The sequence below is a fragment of the Frankliniella occidentalis genome, unplaced genomic scaffold, assembly GCF_000697945.3.
Source record: "Frankliniella occidentalis isolate FOCC.00 unplaced genomic scaffold, Focc_3.1 Scaffold22, whole genome shotgun sequence".
Taxonomy (NCBI): Eukaryota; Metazoa; Arthropoda; class Insecta; order Thysanoptera; family Thripidae; genus Frankliniella; species Frankliniella occidentalis.
Window position 1 is genome coordinate 2432225 of NW_026267152.1, and position 10532 is coordinate 2442756.

Genomic DNA, 10532 nt, shown 5'->3' on the forward strand with positions numbered 1-10532 from the left:
GGGGGAGCAGGGGGAGGGGGCCGGAGCTGCGCCGCCATGCTGGCAGACACGCAGCGTGTCAAATGCACCACCCTAGGAGAGGACGACGGACTATAAATACTGCTCTCTCTCTTCCCCCTTCTCCCCTGTCCCCCTCTCTTTCTCATCTCTTACAATGTTTCGTCGGTGTCCGTATGTTTATGTACTTACTGTACAGTGCCATGTACTTCACTGTGCGTAACGAAAATTTACGTACAACCGTATTCATAACTTTTGTATATACAGTAAAATGCATGACACCTGATGAAGGGATATTAACATTTGATGCGTACGTTATTGTAAATTCAAAAATTTAGTCTTTCAAAATCAGCAACCTCTGATCATTCATAGACATCACATTGGGCGAAAACGCCAAACAATTCAAGCAGGTCAAAAATAAATTGACCGCACCAAAATTCAGCGTGGCCCATTCAACGCTTCAGGCGCGCCTGATGAATGCCGGGCAAGGTTATTTTTGACTCTCTCAGACGACACGTCGGCCAGCTCGGCAGCAGCAGCGGGGCGGCAGGAGCTGATGAAACACGTGAATTGCTTCAGCATTAAATTCGCGAGCCGGCGACAACCCCTCAAGCCACTTCGCCCCCCCCCCCCCCCACGCGGCGACGTTTGCATTTCACCTACTTCTTCTCCTCCACTTCACATAATGGTCCCGTGCTGAGTAAAAGGGCCGGGCTGCAAAAATAGAAGTCACCTGCCAGCCGGCCGCCCTGCCGCCCCGCGGGGCCCACATGTCATCAATAACTCCTCTAATTGCCGGCAGGGGCGCTGCTCGGCGCTGAGCCGCATCCATCTCCCTCTCACCTCTGGCCCAGCCAGGCCCCGCCGCATCAGCTGATGCGCTATGCGCCGCCAGCCCAGCGCCAGCCCAGCGCCAGCCCAGCGCCAGCCCAGCGCCAGCGCGCCAAACCAACGGGGCGAGGCGTCATCGATGACTCGACTCCATTCGATTATTTTTCCACCCGTCCCGTCCCGAGCCCTCCCCGTCCGTGCCCCAGCCAGACACCGCAGGGACTTCTAAGCCTTTCTTCCTATCCGACCGGTCTGGCTGTGGCTCGTCGCGCCGGGGCAGCTGTGTGTGAAGCAGCCAGCCAGCCAAGCCAAGCCACCAAAAAACATGCACCGACCAACTCGAAAAATATTTCTCACAGAAAGTGACACGTTTCCGAGAGGGCCACAACACGAGCCGGGGGACGGGCTCAGCCCTTCCCCTTCTACATGATTGTCCTTCTCCCGGCATAACCGGCGCTCCTCTTTTTATATCACGCATTTTCAGTCCCGGACCTCTGTTTCTGGCAGTGTACAGGTAAGGCAAAGGGCCGAGAGCCTGGTAGGTATCTTGGTGCACACCAAATCCCTGGGCGCGCGGCGCGGAGGACCTTGAGCTGGGCTGTGCCTCCCCCTCCCCTACATACGCCCCCCGTCCTTGGACCCTTTGCATATTCATCGCGTTGTATAACGAGCGTGACCAGGCGGGGTGTGTGTGCGTGCGTGCGCGTGCGTGCGTGCGCGTGCGGCGCGCCGAGCATCCATCGCGTGCACGGAGGCCTCACAGCCGTCAGCAAGTGTGGTGCATAACGTGCGCACACACTCACGTGCCGATTGATCCGCGCAGATACAATGAAGGACATCGTGCAGACCGGCCGCAAGACGTCCCGCGCCGGGAATGCGTAGGCGGGCTGTGTATAAATCTGACCCCGTCGCCGCAGCCGCGTCCACCTCCCGGGCAGCCCGCCCTGACCCGAATCGAAAACCACCCGAAAAATCAAAGACCCTCGGCTCGGTCTCCTAGACGGTGCGTGTGTAGAGAGTCGTCTGGCCGCAGGGGCCGCAGGCTGGCCGCGAGGGCCGCGCCTCCTCCTCAAAGAGACGCGCCGCGCGCCGCCGCGAGCTACGCCCAAGGTCGACATAATTACCCACAGAGCCTCCAGGGCCTCCAGCGAGCCTCCAGCAAGCCTCCAGCGACAATGCAGCGATAAACGGCAGCCGTCACGTTTGTAATAAACCATATAAAACAGTGTATAAAAATGAGAGATGAGCGCGCGGCGGCGGCGGCGCACAAGAAACGTACGCACAGTACGAACGTACCGCGCGGCGCAGCGCAGCGTCACGGACGGACGAAAAACACGCATCAACGAGTGACCGGCCGGCCGATCCTTTATTTTTCCCCTTTCCAGGCACGCCGCCTGCTCCGCCTGCCCGGCCTGCTCATGTACTCGGGCCGCGCCGCCGCTGCGCCAGGCCTGCTGCTGCTGCCCAGCCAGCTCGGCCAGCGCTCGGGATCGCGCCCTGCATTCTACGAAGCCGGCCGCGTTTTCCAAGAACGCTATTCCTCTCTGGCGAGCGGCGGCCGCGCCGCGCCACGACCTACGGGATGCCGCCGCGGCTCCACGCCGGCTACCTAGACGGGCCGCGCCAGAGGCAGCGCCGCGTATACGGAAAATAATTGGCCAACTCGTCGTCCTGAATTTCCTTTTCCCTCGAGACGGGTCAGTCACCACCTGGTCACCACCACCACACGGCCAGGAAGACGACGTGGAAGTTGTATTTACTGTACCCGGGCCGGGCGGGCAGGGGCAGGTCGGCAGGAGGCCGAGGGGCCGCGCCAAAGGCCACACAGAGGGTCCTCCACAGGGCCGGGGAGAGGGGGAGGGGGGAGGCAAGACGGCCATGCTCGCCATGCTCGCCCTGCCACCAGCAACGATACCAGCGGGGGGCTCAAACCTCGGAGGGGCAGGGGCCGGGCCCACGGGCCGCTGCACGCACGCACTCACGCGATACCGGTGGTACAAGGCTCGCACAGGGCAGTCCGGGCCCAGTGGCTCCCCCCCCTCCCCCAACCCCCTCAATCGTTATGTCCCTGCCTCCCTCATTCCGAATGCATCTCAGTCACCTCGCATCGCCCTCCCTCCCTCCCTCCTCCTCGCAGCCCTCTTGCAAGTCTGTCCGTCCGAGTCCGCGTGTCTGCCCCCCAGCCTGGTGCAGCAGGCAATATCTGGAACAGACGCGCAGCTCCTCAACACAAGGACGCTGCACACACACACACACACGGCCCTGCCGGAAGTGTACTAGGACGACGGGGAGGCCAGGAATGTTTTGGTAGCTGTGTGCCACGCACGCACCACGCACGCACTGCGCACGAACACATCCAGTGCAGCACCTATCTTATCTGCGCCCGCCCCGCCCGCCCCGCCCGCCCCGCCCGGCACCACGGTTGGGCGGGGGCATACAGGTACCAGTCACGGCAGCACGCACGCGCAAAGCTCAACCGAAAAATTACCCACCGCCACAAAGAAAGGGTTCGAAAACCTCCAAGCAAGTCGTCACAGCGTGACCCGCCGCGCGCGCGTCGTCACGGCACCGTCACGGCGCAGTCACGGGGGATGCCCAGCGCCACCGCACAGCCCGCACCGATAAATTAACCGCGCGTTATAAAGCCATAAATTTGTGGGGCGTCGCGGCGCTGGGTGGTGTCCGTCGTCGTGTGGGTCGGTTTTGCGAGAAGAGATTTGCGCGGGCCGGGGAAAAAGGGGGGGGGGCGGCAGACACTACAAACTGGCAAGGACACACGCCGTTCAAACTCACTCAGAGCGCGACGTGCCAACAGCAGCGCCCCAGCGCCGCCCCAGCGCCGCCCCAGCGCGCCCAGCACCACCAGCCCTGCCGGCGGCCCCGCCCGCGGCCCTGCCTGCCCACCAAACATATTTACCGAGTCATAAAATTACCGCATTCAAACTGAACTGGGCTCGTCCCTTTTGCCCACCCTAACGACCGATTTTACGACGCCAGCGAGGCTTTATCGTGTTTTCGAATCGGTTTTGCGAGTGAACACGCCGAGTGCACACCGAAAGATGGACCGCAAGGAGCAGCAGCAGCGGCGGCAGCGACGGGCGTTCCAGCAGGTCCTCCTGAGGTCCTCGCGAGGGTCATTGCCTCGCGGACGCGCCGCGATTGGCGGTTCGCGTGGGAGTGCGTGCAAAGAGGACCATTGTGATGCAAACAGATACAAGGCGGAGGAAGGCAAGGGGTCGCTCACGGCCGACATAATGACGAATAGCTGCGGCGGGGCGCGGCGGGGCGCGGCGGGGCTGAGAGCGACGCCCGGCGCGGTCCGCTCAGCGTGCACGACTCGTGGCGACGACCAACCCGCTCGCTGCTGCGCCCCTCCACGCCGCGCCACGCCCCGCCACGCCGCGCCTCGTGTCTAATTCGACCCGACCACAGAGAGACGGGCCCAAGCGAGGTGAACGCACTTGGGCGCCATTTTTCTCGGGAAAATCGCTGCTCCTGCCACTAGCAGAAGGAACCACCGCAACCGGGAGAGAGGGAGAGAGGGCGAGTGGGAGGGAGAGAGAGAGAGAGAGAGGAAGACGGCGGCGAGCGCCCAGAGAACAGCAGTGCCTGCAGAGCGTTGCAGAGGCACGCCGAGGCACCTGGCGGTCGCTGGATTCTGCAGAAATCGCCCTCCATTTCCGAGTCGCCCGGGCCGCAGTCGCAGGAAGGCACGCAGGATCTGCAGGACAAACCCGTTCAGTTTTTTTTTGTGCCGCTGGGCCCTTGGCCAGACACTGCGGCACCGCTGATGAGCCGGGCCCCTTCTTCCCGAGCCGCTATGTTTGTGAAGAGACCGGTTCACCTTTTTTATTCCAGTTCAGTTCGTACGCATTCAATGATCCTCCACAGACTGTTTGTGCTCGCCTCGTGGAGGAGATGCCTTTCATCAAAGCAGCAAGACAAGGAGCGCTCGGTTTTTAATCCCGTTTCCGTCACAGAAAAACGGACCAGTTTTCGTGGTCCAAATATATATAAAGCCGGCGTCGAAACGCGTCAAAAGCGAGATGCGGACGAGGCTGCTCCTCCACCGCGGCCTCTCTCGGTCCAGGCTCGTCTACGGAGCGACCTCCCGGCCGCATTCCTCCAGGGCGGCCTTGAGTCGTCCGCCCCGCCGCCCGGCCGACCTTTTTAATTCCCGCGTAGATACCCGCGGTGCGCTATCGTGTTGTGGCATACCCCCCCCCCCCCCCCCCCCCCGATATAAATGAGCATCGGCCTGGCTTGGTCCATCCGGTGCGTCGCGGCGTGGCGTGGCGGTGCAGTGCGACAAGAGCGAGAGGTACCTTAGGGCCGCCCGCTGCGTCGTCATTGTCCACGTAAACGCCTCACCCAGCGTGGGGCCCGGCCGGGCCGAGGCGCGGCGGGACGCGGCGCGGCGGGGCGGGGCGTGGTGGGGCGCGGCGGTGCGGTCCTCATGCCGGGCGTGGGAGGCGCCCCGCCAGCCGCGGGGGCACCCCCCTGCTCCGAAGACCTGATTAAATACCTCCAGACTAATCCAATCCGAGGAGCCCGACGGTCCGGGGGGCCACTCCCCGAACTTGTGCAGCGGCAGCGCCGCGGTGAGGTCGTTCAAAAGGGAAAATAAAAATTAAGGAAAAAAAACAACCTTCCGATGCAATGGTGCAGAAGAGCGAGCACATCGCGCTGCGATCAAGACGACTCAATCGTGAAAAGAAAACAAATGTGCCCTGCACCGGGGAGTGAGGGGGAGAGAGAGAGGAAAAGCGAGCGAGACAGAGACAAGAGGTTCGATCCGCAACTGCAACGGCGGGCTAGCCACCGGGAGCTTAATCCAATTGCCATGAGCAACAATTACACGCAGATAAGAGTACGGGTTTACACACACACGCGCGGGCGCGCGCGCACACACACACGCACACACAGGGGCGAGACGGCGAGTCCGCCGCGGCTCAAGGGTGCTTCAGCGTAGTGCTCCCCGAAGTCTCACCCTCTCCCCCGAGAACCTGAGGGAAACCCGAGGGTGGTTGAGCTAAAAGCGGGCAACCTGGCAGGAACCACGAAAAGAGAGGGAGGCAGCGGCAACCTTCACGCAGACCGACGCAGACAGACATGAGGTAAACAGCATGCCCCTAGAGCACTGTATATATCCAGGATTCTACGTGCGCCGCGAGCGGCTGTGGGGGCTTCTGCTCTCTGTCGGCAGGCGCCCCTATAAAATCTAAAAGAACTAAAAAGCACAATGAACTTTTCTTACCTGTTTTGAGAAAATTGCAATATCTTCATTGAATGACTCTGATGAACACACGTCTCCCCCCGTGACACCCGGCTCTCTTGGTGTACAGGTTGCCAGTTCACATTTCTCGAAGATAAGTGCCAGGAGGGGGAAGAGAGGGTGCCTGCAACAGACAATAAAAACCGGGTTACTCATCATCGTCGCCAACACAAACAGGCGGGCGGCGGCCCGCCAACCGTCAAATCAGGGAAACTCTCATTCATGTGCCGCTGTGCCTGGCCTGCATCGCGCGCACGGCGGGCTGCAGCAGCGCACAACACTACTGTTGACTCTGACGATCGGCAGCAAAACAAACAGATGGACAATCTTTGGCACATACTCAGCCGTCGCACTCGCTGTCCAAATAGACGCGTCGGATAACATTTCAAGGCAAACGGACACACCTCACCAGGTGGACACGCGTGTTTGTTTTACCGCGCATCGAAAATCGATCACACGTACGGGTAAATGCGTGTGTCGGTTGGGCATGTATGTGAGTGTGTGTGTGTGCATGTGTGTGTGTGTGTGTGTTTGCCGTGAAAGCCGAAAAAAACGGTCCCGCAAGAAGCACCCATTGACCGTCGGATCCCACCGAGATAAGGGAGGGCCAGCCACGGGGTGGATAAGGGAGGGAAAAGCCGGGGGAAGGGGGTGGGGAGGAGCAGGGTTTAAGTTTTCCGACAAAATTCGTGGGCATCGAAACTTTATTTTCGTGCAGCACCAGCAGCTCGGCATTCCCTGGGACGACGGCGGTCCTTACATCCCCCCCGAATGGCGCGGCGCGGATGTCCCATTACGTCCCAAACGGCGAAGCGCAACAAATCCGGGGGAGGCCATCAAAATTACGCTCACTCGCAGAATCTCCGATCGTGAGTGAAAGTCTCGCGCGGCAGCAGCAGCCACTCTGCAGCGGCGCAGACGGGAGGACGACGACGAGGAAAGAAGTAAGAAAGTCGTATACTCGCACATAATCTGAAATGGTTCATCAAGAGCGTAGAAGGGGCGCGAGACGCCCCTAAACGCCCCCCGCCTTATCTCCACGCGAGATAAATGCAACTGCTTAACAAACCATCAAGACTAGAACAACAAAACATGAAAGGATGCTTATTCGGCCCTAAAGCGCCGCGGGGCCGGCCGCGCCACTGTCGCCAACTTTTACGTGCTATCAACGCGGCGTACTTTACTACCGTCTAGCGCGGGGTGCGGGGTGGGGCGGGGAGGGGTGGCGTGGGGCGCGGCGCCCAGGGCCAGAGGCCGGCTCAAGGAGCGGTGGCCCACCCCGCTGTAACTACTGCTCCAGACTCTGTTGTTCGAGCCAACACGGCACAGCTGGGCCCGCCCCGCCACGCAGTGCCCCATAATACTCACGGTTATTGGCGACAAACCGAGCCGGCCAGCGGCCACCAGGGCGCTCGCACCGAACCAGAGGGGGCGGGGGCGCAACGGACGTCTACCTTGCCGATCTTTTTATTATTATTCTTTATTGTTGAAAAAGTAATGATGATTCGGGTGGGGCAACCATTGACACAAAACCACGAACTGGCCCTGGTATTCGTGCGTGCGGGGGCGTGTGCAGCAGGCTGTCAGCGGTGCGCGCGCGTGCGCGCACACACACTCACACACGGGCCCGACCGCAACTGGAACCGCAAGCGCCACTCGGGCTTTGTATCGACGCGCGCGAGGGGCGCATTACGTATTTAGCCTTATCGTTTTGGGGGTTTGGCCCCGGGGCTGCAGCCAGCGCCGGCTGCGCCCGCGGCACGCAGCGGCACGCACCGCAAAAGTGCACCGGCCGCTTCCAGGAAGGTCCTCAACCCTCCCCAGGCGCGCGCGCACACACGTCCTCAAACATTTACAGGGCCGCTCAACAATTTAAATCCCAGGACAACGTCAGGGCGGGGCCTGGCGGGGTGCGTGTCCATTTAACGGTGTGGGTACGCGCGCCAGGGCCGCCGCCCCACCCACCCCATTCACCCCCCGACACCCACGACAACGGCATGCCATCCTCCTGAAATATTTACAGACGCGTTGTTTTCCGAACGAAAAGCCAAAGCGCGCGAGGGGTGTACGTACGCGGCCATTACGTACAGCGGGGGGTGGGGGACTGTGGGCATAACGTACACAGCTAGCAGGTAAAGGGAAAACCGAGCGAAAGTTAAAATAGAGTTCCGGCAGAAAAATACTACTATACGCACTATCAGCTATGCCGTGTTCGACCACGCCAGGACCAGCCAACCTGCCACATTTTAATCCAGGTCGTTTCCGGGCATGCCTGGGGGCGCTGCGGGGCAGGGCGGGGGCTGGGCAGGGTGGGGCGGGGTGGGCCCGAGCGGGTCCCCGACACGCGACGCCTGCTGCTGATAATTAGGGAGCAGCACAATTTTGGAAGCTGTTGAAGGAGGGCAATTTAAAAGCGAACAAGCAAGCCAAGCAGGGGTAGTGCGAGGTAAACTGCGACTCCCTATCGTACTCCTCTCCCCCCTCTCCTATCACCGTCGCGCGTCACCAGAGCGCCATCTCAGAAGCAGCAGCAGCAGGTGGGAGGACGGATCTTGTCCTACAAACAACGCCCAAACGTGTAACAAAGTAGCGATCCACTTGGACGGGTAACTAATGGCGCCGCCGTTCGAGCCGCCCGTTTCATTACCAATAAAATGAGCGCGCGATGGATTCAATCACCGCCTCGACCGTCGCGGAGCAGCGCAAAGTTATGGGCCGGGAGAGGTGTGACTCGACCAGCGGCCGCCGCCAGCGGCTCCCAGGCTCCGGCCGGTCAGCCGCTCGGACGTCCTCAGGACTTCCGCCTTCCCTTGACTCTTCCCAGCGCGACAATAATGAGCCCAGCCACTAAAGCAGACGACACGGCGAGGCCGCCGAGGCCTCCTGAGGGGACAATCCAGCCGGAGAGGCGGGGTGGCGCACGCAGGGGGCACTTCCACTGCGCCCCGCCCCGCCCCGCGTTACAAAACACTTAACGGCCGGTGACATCAGACCGGGCATCACATCGCGGCCGGCGCGCGAACCCCGCCGTGTATACAACCAGCCTTTACGGCACCCCACTTTTACAGCATCATCCCGTAATCATAAAACGGAGTATACGGGGCGTCCCGAAGCGCGAAGCCACGCCGCGCCGCGCTACCCGCCGGCCGCACCGGGCGGACGTGCCCCAGTTCTGGGCGACGGCCGCCAGAGGGCGACACCGGCCGACCGCACACACACACACACACTCGCAGACACGGCAGGCAATGGGTCACCGACCCTTGTATAAATCTCGATGACGTTAAGGACGCCAAGGGGAGAGGGAGATTGACGACCAGCGGGACGCGACGGCACACAAACACTGGATAAAAAATAATACAACGAGAGGTGAAGACAGCACCCCCGTCCTTTTCACATACAAATTCTTTACCATTAGCCCGAAAAAAAAATATTGTAAGACAAATTCACCTGGAGTAATCGAGCTGGGGCCGATATAGATTGTTGACACGTGTGCACAATAAACCAGCCGAGAGTACACATGTTCTGTGTGCACATCATGAGATTTTGTCCCTGTTATCAGCGGGAGCCAGATAACCCCGGCGCTGGGGGCCGGAAACAGCTGTCAATCAACGCGCACCCTTTCCCCGGGCTGCCGTCTCGCAGCAGTGGAAAGAACCCCGCCCTCGGCGCCCCGCCCTAGTCCACGGCCGCCGACGCCAAATTTTCGAAATGCATTTCCTGGAACATGTCGAAATGTACGCCACGTCTGGGATGGTGCGGCCCGAGCGGCCGGGCGCCCCCACCCCCGCCACGCTCACATGTGACGGCTGCCGGCCCAAAACGCGCCAACGACGACATTTTTTCCGCCGATAATGGCCGTTTCACTTTTACGAGAGTGGCTGCAGTGGAGTGGGGCGCTGAAGGGGGAGGCGGGGATGGGTGGGGGCACAGGAGCGATAAACACGAACCAGTGCAATCGAGTGATTGATTCCAGTGGGGCTGCCCCTAACCTCGGCCAACGGATACGGTAATGGACGGACAGATGTGTAGATGTGTAGATGGAACGGCGGGGGAGGGCACCGCGCAGCAAGCAAGTGCATACCGAGGACAGCTAAAAGATTTTTTTTACGGCGGCAATGGCAATATTCGGCGGTCGCAATGCCTCACTCGAGCGCTGGTGACCTGAGAAATATATCGCCAACCACCCTCCTCCTCCAGCCGCCAGCGGCACATCACTGGTATACTCTCCAGGCCGGGCTCTCGACCGTAAAACGGCCATTCCGCGTCCTTGTCGCGGTGTGGCGGGGAGGGGCTGGGCAGGGGGCTCCCACCAGGGCGGCGGCGCGGACGGGGCGCGGCGGGGCGGGGCGCACCCGCAGTCTGACGGCCTGGCCCGGCCCTGTCGGTGATAACAAGAGCGGCGCTCGCCACGCCAGACCACTCCCCCCCC

General features: G+C 61.1%; 1 protein-coding gene across 1 annotated transcript in view; it reads right to left on the reverse strand.

The window, feature by feature from the left end:
• LOC113217695 (homeobox protein homothorax) overlaps positions 1–10532 on the reverse strand; it is a gene marked incomplete in the record, with an annotated part of 173868 nt that overhangs the window by 144799 nt on the left and 18537 nt on the right. The window contains 1 exon segment of the mRNA XM_052264880.1: positions 6086–6227. Coding sequence (XP_052120840.1) covers positions 6086–6227 — 142 coding nt within the window.